This window comes from Crinia signifera, chromosome 9, assembly GCF_055691185.1.
Source record: "Crinia signifera chromosome 9, ASM5569118v1, whole genome shotgun sequence".
Lineage (NCBI taxonomy): Eukaryota > Metazoa > Chordata > Amphibia > Anura > Myobatrachidae > Crinia > Crinia signifera.
The window spans coordinates 41,655,717-41,673,348 of NC_139225.1; the positions used below are offsets into that span (position 1 = coordinate 41,655,717).

The window sequence follows — 17,632 nt, forward strand, 5'->3', positions numbered from 1 at the left end:
TAGGCTTGCTTTTTAATGACTCAAGACTGCATTATTATTATATTTTATTTATAAAGGCACCACAAGTGTTTTACAGCGCCGTACAATGGGTCTAATTCAGACTTGTTCGCTAAGCTGCGTATGTTTGCAGCCTAGCGGACAGGTAAACGCTGCACGCCACCTGGCCGAACGCAAGGGGATGTGTACGCTTACACATCCCCTCGCATGCGGCCGCACAGAGGAAAAAACATTTGATGGTCGCAAAACACACCTCCATATTTGCCCATGAACATGCGCAGACCCTCAACAATGGAAACAATTGAGTCTGAATCAGGCCCAAAGGACATACAATGGAACAGTACAGGGAGACAGAACTTAACATTACAGTAAGTAAAAAACAAAAAATAAGTAGAGGTAACAAAGAGCACCACAATACAGCTTAGAAGTATGTAGCGAGGGAGTAGTTTGCATATGACTATGGGCTGGCGGTCATATGCAGGAGACCAGCATTTACCAGCAGGTGAGTATGTGGGCAAAGATGGTCGCTGATTAGGAGAGAGCAGTAAGTGAAGTGTGAGGAGAACGGGTATGCCGACAAGACGGAGGAGGGCCCTGCGATTTGATGCGATTTTAATATGTACAGGCACCCAGATGCCTGTTTCATATGTGAAATGGCTCCCCAGACCCCATTTTTAATTGTATATCCACCCTGATGGCTAAATTAACCCCCTTGTTAAAGCCACCCCACTATCAACGCCAACCCGAAGCGTGGCGAGCGCAGCGAGCCCGCGAGGGGCGGCGGTACGCGTCCTCCGACCTTTTCATACCCCCACTATCCACGTCGGCGTGGAGTTGATTCTATATAGTGTGGCGAGCGCAGCGAGCCACCGAGCCCGAAGCGTGGCGAGCCCCGCGAGGGGACGGGGATATCTTTACAGCTATACGCGTCCCCTCGCGGGCTTCACAGGTTTCCGCGTGAAAAGGTCGGAGGACGCGTACCGCCGCCGCTCGCCACGCTTCGGGTTGGCATTGATAGTGGGGTGGCATTAACAATGGGGAGCATTTAGCCATCAGGGTGGGTATACAATTAAAAATGGGGTCTGGGGGGCCATTTCACATATGAAACAGGAATCTTGGTGCATTCACATATTAAAATCGCGGCAAATCGCATCGCATGCAATCTGATTGTATGCGATGCGATTTGACGCGATTTTTAGGTTCGATGAAGAAAATCGGGCGCCCAGATAAGTCACAAGTACCCTGTATTTTTATAAAATCGTTACGGACTTGCATTTTACAAAAAAGTTACCTATTCCTGACCCACATGCCTGTCTTTTTTGTTTTATGTTTACTACAGTATGCAGGTTTCTTATTTTTAAGTGTCTGAACACATCTAATTACACAACACAGGTAACAGTTTGTCTGTTTATAACGCACCATCCTACAGCTGCCAATAAGCAGCCGCTTCTTCCCGGCACCAACCAACCAGATCTAGGTCTGATCCGGGGGCGTAACTAGATAATTGTAGGCCCCATAGCATAAGTCTGTAAGGGCCTCTATATACCAACCAATGGTGATAATAAACACTTTCACAGGGAAAATGGCCCCCTTCAGCTCTAGGCCCTATAGCAGCTGCAACCCCTGCACCTAATGGTAGTTAGGACCTTGGTCTGATCTGGCCACAAACTGAGGTAACCAAATTGGAGGGAGCCAGCTGCCCAGGGCGCCAGTGTAGAAACTGGATCTGCAAATATATGCCAGCTCCTACATTACTGTATGTACAATACATTTTCATTGAAAAAGAATGCAACAAAACTGTGCAGTAAGCCTATGGCAATGATCTAAGGGTATGGGCCATAGGGTCGACAGCATTAAGGTCGACGTGCAAGGGTATGGGCCATTGGGTCGACCACTGAAGGTCCAGCCAAGGTCGAACAGTAAAAAGTTTGACATGGGTCTTTCACCTTTTTTTTTACCCAAATGTCGACATGGATACTGTATCGGAGCACCGCGTCCCCTCGCATGGCTTGGCACACTAGATTATCCTTTCACCACACCGTAGTGGTTGTTAGGGCATGAAATAATGCCAGCTAAAGTGATAGACCCAATGTCGACCTAATGACATATCGACATAACCCCATTTACCTTCCCACAAGTCAACCTTGGCTCATGTCGACCTTTAAGCTGTCAACCTAACGAATATATACTATGATCAAAAATTAGTTGCAAAGACCGATAAAACCAAAATAAAATAGAACCCCATATATAATAAAATTTCAGGAGTATTCCACATAGATTTACGGGTCATGGGCCCTGGATTTCCAAATGCACTTCCAAAAATGTGAGGTCCCCTTTCCTGTCTGCTTATCAAGGGATGAAAGGGCTTCTGAGGCAAAGAATATTTTTCCATGTGGTTAAGTTAGGACTGGAGGTAATAAATTTTAACCAAGACGCAAGGTACAATTTCCTGACAGTATTTTCCTACGGCCGGCACAGGCTCACACATGGGAGCACTGTGTCGTGTAAGCTTGTATTTCACTCTTTATGTGATTATTCGTCAGGTGAACAAGACAAACGGATTTGTGTGAGAAAACTGAAATATTCCTCAGACTTTAACATTGTAACTCATTACCCTGTTACTGGTAAACTGATTTTTCTGTCAACACATAAAGGAATCTATTCTTTAAGGTGGCCACACATCAGAAAGATATTGTATCCAATCATACATTCTCAATTGATTGTAAGATGGATTGTATGCAGATTGTGTGCACATCATGTGTACACAATCATACAATCTCCCGGCCCCGGGAGATTGGAGGATTGGTCCTCTGATCTGACGTGCTACACATCAGATCAATTGGAATTGGGAGAAGATTGCATGTGCTTTTAAGTACATGAAATCTGTATTTAGCTGGCTCATATAACCATGTGACACTACCTAATGTCATGTGACACTACCTCCCTGACTAGCAGAGAAGAGAGGTGCAGCTTCTGGGCAGCCTGTGTGAAGATGCTGGGACAGGCTTGCCTACCCTCCCGGAATTGCCGGGAGGCTCCCGAAAATCAGGTCCCCCTCCCGGCCCCCCGGAAAGGTGGCTAAGTCTCCCGCATTGGCTAGGTAGCCCCCAACCCGACCCCACCCACCCCCCCCCCCCCCCCCCCTGCACAAAATTATCAATTTTTCGCAGGTCTGCAGCGAGGGGCGTGGCTAAAATGACACAAATTGCATCATTTTGCGTCACTATAGCCCCTCCCCCAATTCGAGGACACGCGAATTACGTTGTTTGACTGTCATGGGGGAGGGGCTTGAGGACGTCTGCCCGTCCCGCCTCCCTGACATGCTGTTGTCGAGAGGGGGGAAAAAAAAAGTTGGCAAGTAGTTTCCAAGCGGCAGGCGAAAGAGAGCGGTGGACGTCCTTTTGCACAATTCTGTCACTACTCAGAGGATTGCTGCATTCAGGCTATTTAATAATGGCATAACACAGCAGATGTCATCAGATAGGTAGTTGCTGGCTACATTTAAATTAAAAAAAAATATATAAAAAAATGGATTTTTGGTACTCGTATCCTCTTGATCCTAGTAGGCGTGCCCCCTATTTAAATGAAGTTTCAATCATACAATCATGATGGATTGTATGACAGATTGTGAGTACATTGTGTGTCCAAAAACCACCAAGAAGTTCTGGGGAGTTTAAGGGAAATTGGACACAATATTGATTGTAAGAACGGTCTTTCTGATGTATGGCCAGCTTTAGTCTAACATATGAGAATGCCGCTTGTCAATTGTGTTTCTACTAGTCAGTGAGCTACCAAGATTGACACGGTACACAGGGCCTCACACCTTGGTTGACTGGTATCCTTTCACTAACAATATAGATCTTTTTGGTCAGCAGAAGAAACTCATGCTGCATCCAATGTAACCCATACAGTATATGATGCAGCACAGCAGGTAATCTGACCCAAAAGCTATATCTTTTCCCACTTTAACTATCCCTATAAATCTCTATTAAATTTACAATCTCAGTTGTTACAACATTTATGCCCAAATTAGCACATTCAATCTCCATCACTCCTGTGTAGCATAGTGACAGGGGCGCTGTGTACGCTCTATGTCATATAAACAGTTACAGTGTATTGAACAGTAAATATACCAGACTGTAGGGATATCTCAACTTATTAAAGTGGTACATTTTTACCTATATTGTTTAATTAATTAATATTTTTTGCCAGCACGGTTATCTCACTAGAGACATGCACTGCACACTTTAAGAGTTTATTTTTCTCAACTTTTCTATATTTAACACAAAACTCTATGGGAGCACCACCAGATATGTTACACAGCCTATGACATAAATTTAGCATGGATAGGGTTTCCATAGCAACCTTGGTATATCCTTTCTTTCCTAAATTCTCTTGTTAACTATAATTGTTTTGACTGCCTGTGCATAGTGACAATCCCCCTTTGACTGGTATTCAGTCTGTGCCGGTATTTCCGCCAACAGAATATAATGCGGCCGTTTCTGACAGCATTGAGTACTTTCAGATTCAACTTTTAAAGTCGAATTTGAATTGTCGGAAACGGACGCTAAATGTCAAACTTGCAGCTGATTCCTACAATTTACCTTCCATTTCAGACACTTGACAGTCATAACATTGAAGAAAATAGCTGTCGGGAATGTTCCGACAGGGGTTCAGGATAGAATGACCCCTATATTTCATAGTAAATTCAAAGGCTACATTCTCTGAACCGCACTTACAGAGACATTGACCACTCGTGAGTGAAAAAAAAAGCAAAAATAAAGGGTACTTGCGTAATATCACAGCGCCCGTCTATGCTACGTTTTCAGAGTAGGCTAAGCTACTTTGTCAGCATAGCCCAACGGCTGCCTAACGTAGTGAATCGGCGGCAGCCCTGCATAGTCAGCGTACACAGCGCCCCTTCCAGCTCTCTCCCGGCGGGAGGCAGCTTGTGTCCCCGGGAGCTCTCCTACCCCCCACACCGACTCTGGCGCAGGCAGGGAGGCTTCCATCTCCCTGCCTGCCGCCGGCTCCCTGCGGAGTGCATATTTATACCAAGTCTCGAGTACTAATTATACCTGGTGTACTTAAGTGTGTTTAAGTACTTAGGGTACTCTTTACTTAGAAGGGCGCCCACGATTTTGATCGTGGGCATCGTTAGTAAAAAATCTCGGGCATCTCGGGGATTGAATGCACTAAAAAATCGGGTGCGATCAACCGACGAGATGCCCGAGATTTCCCATAGGGAACAATGTTAAATGTCTCAATTGACCCAATTTTCCTGTTCAATGCCTCAATTGACCCGATTTTTCCATAGGAAACAATGTTAAATGGGCCACAGAGGCCAAATAGGCACCCTGAAGTGTATAATGGCCACCCGAATTGTTAACGCCACCCCACGATCAACGTCAACCCGATGCGTGGCGAGCGCAGCGAGCCCGCGAGGGGCGGCGGTACGCGTCCTACGACCTTTTCATACCCCCACTATCCACGTCGGCGTGGAGTTGAGAATAGAAAGTGTGGCGAGCGCAGCGAGCCACCGAGCCCGAAGCGTGGCGAGCGCAGCGAGCCCCGCGAGGGTACGCGGACAGCTGTGAAGCCCGCGAGGGGACGCGGATACCTGTGAAGGTATCCGCGTCCCCTCGCGGGGCTCGCTGCGCTCGCCACGCTTCGGGCTCGGTGGCTCGCTGCGCTCGCCACACTTTCTATTCTCAACTCCACGCCGACGTGGATAGTGGGGGTATGAAAAGGTCGTAGGACGCGTACCGCTGCGCTCGCCACGCTTCGGGTTGACGTTGATCGTGGGGTGGCGTTAACAATTCGGGTGGCCATTATTCACTTCAGGGTGCCTATTTGGCCTCTGTGACCCATTTAACATTGTTTCCTATGGAAAAATTGGGTCAATTGAGGCATTGAACAGGAAAATCGGGTCAATTGAGACATTTAACATTGTTCCCTATGGGAAATCTCGGGCATCTCGTCGGTTGATCGCACCCGATTTTTTAGTGCATTCAATCCCCGAGATGCCCGAGATGGGCGCCCTTCTAAGTAAAGAGTACCGTACTTAGTACTGAGAAAGGATACCGCTGTCCGGACACAGTACCTAAACTGCGAAATTCACTTATTGTCCATCGGTTTGGGAATAGTCTGGCAAATGCCTCCATTTCAAACCCCCACTATCCATGCCAGCCCGAAGCGTGGCGAGCGCACGTGTCCTCCTGACCTGTTCATACCCTCATTATACACAGCGGCGTGGAGTTGATTTTATAAAGTGAGGCGAGCGCAGTGAGCCACCAAGCCCGAAGCGTTGTGAGTGCAGCGCGCCCCGCGAGGGGACATGGAACACATGTAAAGTAATCCGTGTCCCCTCACTGCGCTCGACACACCTTATAAAATCAACTCCACGCCGACGTGGATAGTGAGGGTATGAAAAGGTTGGAAGGAGGCGTAACGCGTCCCCTTGCGGGGCTCGCTGCCCTCGCCACGCTTCGGTCTGGCGTGGATAGTGGTGGTGTTTTAGGAACACATTCAGACCTGTCATGTCAGCCAGGTTTAAATGGTCAATGGTGCCCACACAATGTAATAAGCACTGACTGACTACGCTAACTATGTAAGCTCCGGCTGGCCGCGAACGTGTGGGAACACAACGCTGATACTAACAGGGACGCCTGACTGACTACGCTAACTACGTAAGCTCCGGCTGGCCGCGAACACAACGCTGATACTAACAGGGACGCCTGGCTGACTACGCTAACTACGTAAGCTCCGGCTAGGCGTCAACGGGCGGGAACACTACACTACGCTGCCTGCGCTGGGCGTGCGAACACTACGCTGATTCTGACAGCGCCACTACGCTAACTGCGTAATGGGCACTGTGCTAATACACTAGTACCAAATAAAGAGCACAGCAGCCAATAGCACACAGGCACAAGAGGAGCTGAGTAAATTGGTACAAATGAAATTACATATGCGCTGCACAGTTTTCTGAATTTAGAACACCCCAGGACTAACATAACCACAAGGACTATAAACAAATTCTAACCCATAACACTTTGCATGAAAATACTTCTGCAGTCACTCTTGAAATGGAAGGCTGCCAACACGGATCATGTTATCAATAATAAATGCATTATATAAAAAAAGACGGGAGAATTCTATTGCTCCCTACTTCCAGATGGACTTGCAAGGCTTTACATGGAATCACGCCCACAGCCTTGCGTACACAAGGCGGATACCAGGCTTCCCTAATTAAAATAGTTGGTATTTTATGATGGAAACACTCAAGCCATAAACACCTCCTCTGCTAGGAGTAGAACTTGTTTGCATAGTGTGCGTAAAATTAAATGAATTCAAGCTATGATTAATAAATAACAAATAAGCTTTTTATATTGTCAAAGGGGTTTCTTAGCGCAGTGCCTGGGGAGAATTTCCACTAAGGGGATGGAAGCATTACCTACACAATGTACTTACAATGAATCCAGGGACTCCAGCAGGACCTGGGGGACCCAACTCTCCCTGCAAATTTAGGATTAAAAGAAAAAAAAAAGGCTTAGCTCAATCAATACAACATTAATGGAGACATTTGCCAGAAAACGCATGATCTGAGGACAGAAGCTAAATCTGTAATCTGAGATTACTAAAGATTGACCTTTCGTAGTTGGCCATTTTAACATTGTCAAGTTGAGACAGAAAATCCCCTAGAGCAGGCATGTCCACGCTATGGCCCTCCAGCTGTTGTGAAACTACAAGTCCCATCATGTCCTGCCACAGTTTTGTTATTAGGGATTGTTAAAACCATGGCAAAGCATGCTGGGATGTGTAGGTTTACTACAGCTGGAGGGCAACAGTTTGGACATGCCATTCTTAGATTCTTGGTAACAATCCCAAGGAAGGGATAAACATAGGCCCTTATTCTGGTTCACTCGCAAAGGCAAATTCCTTCTCAAATGGACAAAACCATGTGCACTGCGGGGGGATTTTGATACATAGAATTTGAAAGCAGATAAGAACCATTTGGCCCATCTAGTCTGCCCCGTTTTTATCCTTCATGTAATCTCAACCCTTTTTGATCCTTGTTTCTTTGTAAGGATATTCATATGCCTATCCCAAGCATGTTTAAATTGTTCTACTGTCTTAGCCTCTACTACCTCTATTGGGAGGCTATTCCACTTAACCATTACCCTTTCTGTGAAGTATTTTTTTCTAACATTTCCCCTGAACCTACCTCCCTACAGTTTCAGTGCATGTCCTCGTGTTCTATTACCTTTTTTCCTTTGAAGAAAATTTCCCTCCTGTACTATGTTAAAACCCTTGATATATTTGAAGATTTCTATCATGTCCCCCCTTTCCCTTCTCTGCTCTAAAGTATACATGTTAAGATCTTTTAGTCTTTCCCGATACGTTTTGTGATGTAGGCCATGCACCATTTTAGTTGCCCTTCTTTGTACACTCTCTAATGCATACCTCCCAACTTCTGCAGTTGGGAGGACGGGACTCTCGCGCGCCGAAGCCGCGCGCGCTCCCGAAAAGGGGGCGCGGCCTCGCAAAAAGGCGGCATGGCCTCGCAGGAGGACGCGTCCTTGTTTTCCGCCGCTCGTCGGCTCTGAATAGACGCTGTGCGCGTCTATTCTTGGCAGGCTGGGGGGACTCCCAACTGTCTCCCCCACCGCGGGACAATGGCGGCCCCGGGCGGGACGTGGGAACGTCCCCGAATATCGGGACGTTCCAGCGGTAAGCGGGACAGTTGGGAGGTGTGCTAATGTATTTATATCCTTCTGAAGATATGGTCTCCAGAACTGGACACAGTATTCCAGATGAGGCCGTACCAATGACCTATAAAGTGGCATTATTACGTCTTTTTTTTCTGCTACTGATTCCTCTCCCTATGCAACCAAGCATCTGACTAGAATTCCTCATTGCTTTCCTGCCTTTAAGTCACTTGAAAGAGTGACTCCTAGATCACTCCTTAATGTATAGTACCCTTGATACTATATTGAGCCTTTGGGTTTTTGAGTCCTAAGTGCATAATTTAGCATTTTTTAGCATTAAGATTTAGGTGGGTTGTTTTGTTTCTGTGCAGAGTAAAGACTGGCTGCATTACTTTTACACTGCAATATAGATCTTACTTTTAAGTAAAACCCCACCCAAATCTAATTCTCTATGCACATTTTACATCTGCCCCACCTGCAGTGCACATGTTTTCTCCATTCGAGAAGAAATTTGCATTTGTGAGTGAACCAGAATAAGGGCCATAGTTATCACTATGCTCTGTTAAAAAAAAAAAATATATATATATATATATTTTGTGTGTGTGTGTGTGTATGTATATATATATATATATATATATATATATATATATATATACATATACAGTGGTCGAAGTGGGGCGGTATACGGGGGTATGCCATACCGCCACTTTAATCTGAAGATAAAAAAAAAAAAAAAATTTTCCCCCTCAGGATGCTCTCTGATCACTCAGCAGCGCATATTGTGCTTTTGTAATACCCCTGTACAACGGGGCAGTCTGGCAGGGGACGTTGATGGACAGGGGGGTGTCCGAAGGTGCGCACTATATTCACTCTTTACTTTTCCATACCCCCACTTCAAAATTTCCATACCCCCACTTCAAAATTTCCACTTCGACCACTGTATATATATATATATATATATATATATATATATATATATATATATATATACACACACACACAATTTTTATGTAAAGTCCACACTCTAGTAGGTATCCGGTTGAATGGGGGGTGCTCCTACAGATGACTGAACATCAAAGCATATATTGGAGGAAAAGGGCACTCACCACTTTTGTAAAATTTGGTTTTTATTACATAAGGTAGGTAAATGCTGACATACCGACGTAACGTTTCATCAGGATATACTGCAGCCAAAACAAATTTCCTTCAGACAACCAACCTGACATCCATCCTCAGGAGAGGATGAGGATGGATGCCAGGTTGGTTGCAGTATATCCTGATGATGGTCCGGTTTTGATGTCAGCATTTACCTACCTTATGGAATAAAAACCGTTTGAAATTTTACCAAAGTGGTGAGTGCCCTTTTCCTCCAATATATATATATATATATATATATATATATATATATATATATATATATATATATATATATATATATATATATACACATACACATACACACACATATACATATATATGTATATATATATATATATATATATAGTGGCTAAACAGAAACTGCAGCTGAAAATTCCAAAGAAACTGGTGACATCACGGAGGCGCCAATCACTTTCTTACTCAGGTCCACCCCATGATGTCATTAGTTCCTGCATTGACATCAACATTAGTTCAGGTCATAACAAAAAGAACTTACTCCAGTGTATAGGTAACACGTATGCAGTAATTTAATGGATTTATATGATATGCAATCCAAATAATAAACTGCTAAACACATGTCCAGCGTGGACTAGAGAAGGCATTTCATTTGTTTATATTGTACTGTGGATCAGTAACATTTATATGCATTTCCTCATGCAAAGCGTGACTTTAGAAATTCCTTATTCCTGTATTCCATTTAACAGCCTGCTGCAAAAAATTAAAACACCTCGTTTCAGAACAATAGTTCTTGTGTTGGATGACAAATTACTCACAGGGTTGCCATCAAGTCCTGGGGGACCCCTTTCGCCGAAGTCACCGGGAAATCCCTTTAAAGGAAGGGGGAAAAAAAGAGAGAAATGGAAAAACATATAGAAACTATAGAAGAATTCCCGCAGGATCACACAAAGAGATAGAAGAACACAGCATTCCACTAGAGAATGACATGCAAGATACACAGCAGAGACATTGGCAGGACACATCGATGATGTTCTAAGCTTTGAAGAACTGGCAAAACCAACGCACAGGCCTTAGAAAACAATAATTAGTAGGGTGGATTAACTGAGAAAGAGAAAGAAAGAAAAGCTTGCAATGCAGCAATTCATAAACCCTGCTACGTGGTATTGTTCCGTTTCTGCATCTATCGTCAGCCAGCACTTTAGAAATTGGGAGAAAGCCGGTCAGCCGGCCCTGTTTTCTGGGTGTGCAGAGGTCAGTAGCTGTATCCAAGGGGTGTAGCTTCACGGGTGCTTAAACAGCCATCCTGAGTAACCCCTATGATTACTCAGATGGAAAATTTGCAGCAGATGTACAATATCGTACATCTGTGAATCAGGCCCTAAATGCACTTTGAAAATGTACACATGTTTATGAAGGTTAACATACAAGGAAGGTCATGTGCATATGGCCGTGTTTAATGCAGGGTACACACCAGAACCATTTGGGCTCAATTCCCCCAATTTTGATGCAATTTCGACAAAAGTGCAGAATTGTTTTCTATGTGATTTCGATCCGATGCGTGTCCCCGCCAATCATTTGGTCGCTTTGGAGATTTTACCTGCTGCACTAAAGATTCATCATCTATATCATATTGGGTACAGATTGTGACCATATTGTTTGCAGATCGTGCACACCAACAGATTGTGCGACCAGCGTACGATTTCAAGGAAAGAATTGCATGATCATGTTCCTTCTGGTGTGTAGCCTACATAAGTCTCTCCTCTGTTCCGTAGGCGGGAGGATAAAGGAGAGACCAAAGACTGCCCATAGTAAAGATATCTATGAAGTAAGAAGTTGAAAGTGCACTTTACAAAGCCGGAAGTCCGTGCAGAGATTGTGGGTTATGCCCTAATCCCCATATGAGTCTATGGGAGGAAATTCAGTTAATGCAAAGATTTACCACGGGTTTAAAAGGAAGGTAGCCCCAAGCTTTAGCACAAAAGGGCTTTTCAATAAGGGCCCTTTTTCTTGCTTGGCAAATTACTGTTTTAACCCACAGGATCCGGGATAGTTTTCTAGACCTACAGGTTAACATGGCAGCAGCAGAACACAGGCTATTTAATGGGGACTTCTTTTTGATCAGAAAATTACCACGGCTAATTGGATTCCCCCTAGGCATGAAATTCCACTTTGTTATACATTTTATCTTGTTCATTTCTTAAGACAAATTTATGTAAATATGTCAATGTTTGAGTATCTAATAATGAGCTACATCATTTTTTTAATACAAAAAATAATAATAAAGAAATAGAAAATACATTGGTGAATATTTATAAAAGTCCCTTTAACACCATATGGAGTTTCTGATGGTAGATATTACAAACCTCAGATCTTTCATGGATTCCTGTAATGTGGAATACAAATCCTCCTCAACCATAAGCCTAGTTTCTATTTAGTAAATAGCAAAATGACTATTAAATTGAATTGCAAGAAACACTTAAATGTTCGGTACTTATAGGTTAGTTGGGCGCCCACTAAGCTATTTGCTTAGTTTTACGCATCCCCTCGCAGGGCTTGCCACGCTTCGGCCTCAGTGGCTCGCCACACTATATAAAATCAACTCCATGCTGACATAGATAGTGGGGCTATGAGCGTACTAACTATAGTGGGCACTTAACTAACATATAACTACCAAATGTTCCCTAATTCACACTGAAATCATGTAATATATGCTTGATTGGCAAGCTCAGTGTTGTTTATATATGGACCATTACAATTGCGAGCTAGGTTTACAGCCAGAGGTATTCTCCTGACATATTAACTGTGATTTATTTTCTATTTGACCTAACTGATAGGAGATGTTTTCCAAACATTTCTAATGGTTTTATCAGGATTGAAAAATAACCAAACGAAACAGAACATAAAAAAATGAGATATTTACATTGCCAGAAACAAAAATCTCCATGAATCGGCTCTATAAAGGAGGGGAAATACACAAAGATAGCAACAGATCTACACAGCAGTTTGTACGGACCGGTAAAAACAAAATTGGGGACCATATCATACTTTTCACATTCCATAAGGAGGGAAAGGTACAAAATAGCTACATCCCACTCTTCTCAGCCAAATTCATATACTCTGCCTTCACGGACTTAAGGTCCCCCAAACACCAGGCTGTTGTTTCTAAGATTCCCTGATCCGACCAGAACTGCTAATCGGAATCCCCAACCATCGTTGGGACATTCCTACAGTCGGAATCCTGGATTGAATACCCCCTAAACCTTTTGAATATTCACGATTCCATTAACTGGCGTCAGGTAATTGTGACAATCCATTGCAGATGGACTCACATTGTAAAAACAAATCTTAAAAAAAAACAACCTAGATCTGGGACTAACCAACCTGTGACTTAAGTACCGTAGAAAATAAGTGAACATAAAATAAAGGCAAATAAGCCATTAACGTTTCTCAGATGATTTATTTGCTATTTTTCCCCCCTATGTGTTTCCAATGGTTAATTTTACATATTTAAGTGACAGATTGGCTAGTCACATCTCTTGGCCTGAACAATGTGGCTATCCTTTTCCAGCGGATCATTCTAATGCAATCTGCTCATTTTGAGGCCACGTGCACTACGGTATACAGACTGGTTATATTCGTGGACAGGATACTTATGATCTGACCGCCCTCTATCCATTCTCTCCTGGCTGAAGAGGATCTGGCACAGAGGGGGTGAGCAAGCGAGTACAAGAGTGGGGCTCAGGAATCACTAGGTCAGACCTTCTCACAAACTGGCAGAGATTGAACGAGTTCAAAATAGACGGATGGAAAAAATGGGAAACCGCCAAATCTGAACTGCTTTTCCTGGCCCCTCACACTCTCTCACCCAGCCTCTTGGAAGGCTCCGAGCTGGCTTGTAAAACAGATGCACGTGGGCTGTATGTAATGCAGACAAAAAGCTCTTTGTTTGGGAAGAGAGGTGCACAGCAAAAGGAGGTGCTGAGCAATAATAAAAGGCCCCTACAAAAAAATAATCAATGCAAATAAAAAGTATTTTACAGCAATATTTGCACCTTTTCAATAAGTATCCCCAGAAACCCAATATTAAAAAAAAAAAAACGTATCACTGAATCTCCACACTACGCTGCGAGCGGATGTGTACGCTTACACATCCGCTCGCACAGAGGAAAAATCATTCGATGGTCACTCACCAAATCATTTTTCCTCTGTTAGTTGTTAATAGTGAGTCAGGACGTACTTTTCATTTGAACGCTGTCTGACGAATCGGGGGCAGGCGCTGATGTCATGTGACATCATCCTCCCTCCCGGACAGGCAGGGGCATGTCTGCGTTCTGGTGGGCAGCATCTACTGGTTTTTGGGCACAATCATGAAATGCTTGGCGGGCCCATCGGAACACCCCCTGCCTGTCAACCTAGCAGCAAACCCTCCAGGGAATGAAAAATTTGCCTAAATGCACCTGCTGCGGGGGTTTGCACATGCACCTTACCGCGCATGCACCTTACCCCCACCATCGTGGACAAATTAGGATAGGTCTGAATCGTCCCATTTGTAACTGTAACAAACCATTTGAAATGCAATAAACTCGTTTATGTGTTTGGGGGGACAGGGTAAATACTGGCTGCTTTTGCATGTACTGTAGCCCACAAATGTCAGGCAGCTTTAGGTTTACACCGCACTTAGATTTCAGTTTGGGCACACCCCACCCAAATCTAAAATATTTCTGCTCATGTTACGTCTGCCCCACCTGCAGTGTTACTTGTTTTTCTTTTTGCTTAACTGCATAAAAAGCACAGTATAATTTGCACATCTTGATATTTATTTTATCTTATTTTTATTTCTATTGAATATTGTTACAGTTACACAAAAGAACACAAATATGGCAATTGTAATAGATTTCTTAAAAAACACTGAAAAGAACATGAATGAAGGACCACACATTTATGCACTGAACATCAAAACTACCAGGTGATGCAGTTCTAACCAGGACTTTACCAGGGTCAGTAACTGGAGATTTGCATCCCTGGTTGACCCTTTTACAACGAAGAACTACCCGCAAAATGACCTGGCAGTGAAAATGGTGGGTAATTGCCAGGTTGCATGTCTGAAAGTGGATACCGTTTTTCCACTGACATAAAAATCCAGTTTTTTTTGCACATTAATGCACACCTACCCAAAAAAAAATTTAAGTGGAAATAGTGATATGAATTTTTAGCGAGTCTTTCCCAGGTAATGAGCTGTGGAAATACCTCTTACCTGGGACTTTGGACACAGGCAGCAGAGATTGCACAGCAGCCTCCCACTGCCAATGGATGTCCACTGAACTCCCCTGCACGCTTCCCGGCCTCTAGTCCACATATGCTGGCCATCCCACCAGTTCTTGCACGTGACCCACCCCCTGTCCTGCTTTTCCAGGTTTTTTCCTTCAGTGGAAGAAGTCCATCCAGGAAAACCCAGAAATACAGCGCAGTAAAGATCCTGGGGTCAACAATCCTGTGCATGACCCAGACTTTTGGTGTAAAAAGGAGTAAAAGCGAAACTCAAATGATAACAAGCTGTCATCGTGAACAGAAATAATATATATATATATATATATATATATATATATATATATATATATATATATATATATAGCAGAGATAGTGCACGCACCCACGGAGACTTAAATAAGCTTCAGAGACTCTGTAGTGGTGACCACTACAGAGTCTCTGAAGCTTATTTAAGTCTCCGTGGGTGCGTGCACTATCTCTGCTACATTACAGGCCGTCTGTGGCCATTTGCACTGGCACCGGAGCCAGATATCCGTCGGATTGGGAGTGCCTTCCCTGTGACTCTCTCTCTCTCTCTACAGTGGAAAAACAAAGGCACTCGGAGGCTTCTTGGATGAATCAAGGTGGACCAATTTAATCCATACAGTGCAAAAAAGCCTGTCTACGTTTCGGGGGTCAAGCCCCCGTCGTCAGGTCATTTACCAGCCTTATTGTCCTGACGACGGGGGCTTGACCCCTGAAACGTAGACAGGCTTTTTTGCACTGTATGGATTAAATTGGTCCACCTTGATTCATCCAAGAAGCCTCCGAGTGCCTTTGTTTTTCCACTGTCTACATTGCTGGCTGTACTTGTTGCAGCCTCCTGACATATGGCAACGGAGCAAGCCACATACACCTGCAGCTAAAGTTAGACTGCCTACCCTCCCAGAATGTCCGGGAGGGTCCCGAAAATCGGGTCACCCTCCCGGGCCCCCGGAAAGGTGGGCAACCTTCCCGGATTCTGGGGGACCCCCCGCTCCCGCCCCTGATTGCGGCTTCCCCAACCCCGGCCGCATCGTTTAAATGACCTTTTCTGATGATCTCCGGAGAGGGGGCGGGGCCAAAGTGTCATTATCACGTCGTTTAGCCACGCCCCTTCTGTGGAGATCGTCAAATCGAGGCACTTTCCTTCATGGGGGCGGGGCTTAAAGATGTGACGTTTAAGCCCCTCCCCTGAACGCCTGCTGAAAGTCTCCTCTCCGGGGGCCCGGGAGGGTGACCCGATTTTCGGGACCCTCCCGGACATTCTGGGAGGGTAGGCAGTCTAACTTTAGCTGCAGGTGTATGTGGCTTGCTCCGTTGCCATATATAAGCTTTTTAAAGTAGGCAACCCTGAATATATATATATATATATATATATATATATATGTATATATATATATATATATATATATATATATATATATATATATATATATATATATTACACACACACACATTACATACTAGAGGTTGATTTGGCATGATTTTTACTATTTTAAAAATTATGTAAATCGATCTAAAATGATGTTGCGTTTCACACATGTACTAATATCTACAAACCAGTATGCCCGCTCAAAAAAAAAGCTAGTCTGCTGCCTTCTGAGAGTCACAGACATTTAAAATTTGTATAGATGATAAAAAAAAAAAAAAAAAAATCTTCTTTTAGTTAAGGTGTGCTATGGCCCCTGAAACACCAGATCAATTCAGATTGCACTCTTTTTAGCACCTCACTACCTGTTTCACTGGTATCACTGAACAGAAGACTAGCTTTACACACTGGAGTAGTTTTGGGAGTTAAACATATTGATACATTTCACAGAAAGAACATATAGAACATGTATTTAAATATATATATATATATCACTAAACTGTCCGAGCAAGGTCCAGTTCCTATGGCTGTGGGTAAATGGCAAGGTCGAAAATACTGCTTCTTCTTTTCAATTAATGGGAAAATGATAGAACATGGAAAGGCAGCATTCACAATCAAAGACTCTATGAAGTCTAAGGACTCTCTTCTATCCTAGTTACTGCATCCCATGCCCATATCCATGATTTGCCCCTGCTGGCCCTGGAACGAGCTCACTTGCTTTATTAGACCCTATCCAACCTTGCAAAGCTTTAAACTGGCACTGAAACCCCACCTGTTCATCAAAACATACACCTACTCATACTCATAGCCTAGTACCGGGGGCCGCTCTCCGTTTCTACCGGCTATGGTTTTGGCCACTCCTGCCATGCTCACTACCTGCCTACAGGCCTCCTTGCCTGCGCCTGTCACCTGTCAGTCTCCCCTCTCTATAGATTGTAGTTCTCTTCCCTACTGATCGCACAGTCCTCAGATTACTATAATGTTAAGTTTTGTGTACACTGTATTGTTCTAATGTGTGCCGTTTCTACGGCGTTGTGAACAACACATTTGCTGTGTCCTGCAGTGACGCTTACGAAGAGCAAATCCTGCCATGGACCAGAGACTTTTTGATGACATTCAGTTTGTTTGCCCTCAATGTGGTAAAACATCAAAC

At 44.0% G+C, this 17,632-nt stretch overlaps 1 protein-coding gene across 1 annotated transcript in view; it reads right to left on the bottom strand.

Moving 5' to 3' along the window:
* COL27A1 (collagen type XXVII alpha 1 chain) overlaps positions 1 to 17,632 on the bottom strand; it is a 321,471-nt gene that overhangs the window by 195,824 nt on the left and 108,015 nt on the right. The window contains exons 13-14 of the mRNA XM_083158983.1: positions 10,637 to 10,690; positions 7,468 to 7,512 (exon numbers count right to left, since the gene is read on the bottom strand). Coding sequence (XP_083015109.1) covers positions 7,468 to 7,512; positions 10,637 to 10,690 — 99 coding nt within the window. The remainder of the gene's footprint in view (positions 1 to 7,467; positions 7,513 to 10,636; positions 10,691 to 17,632) is intronic.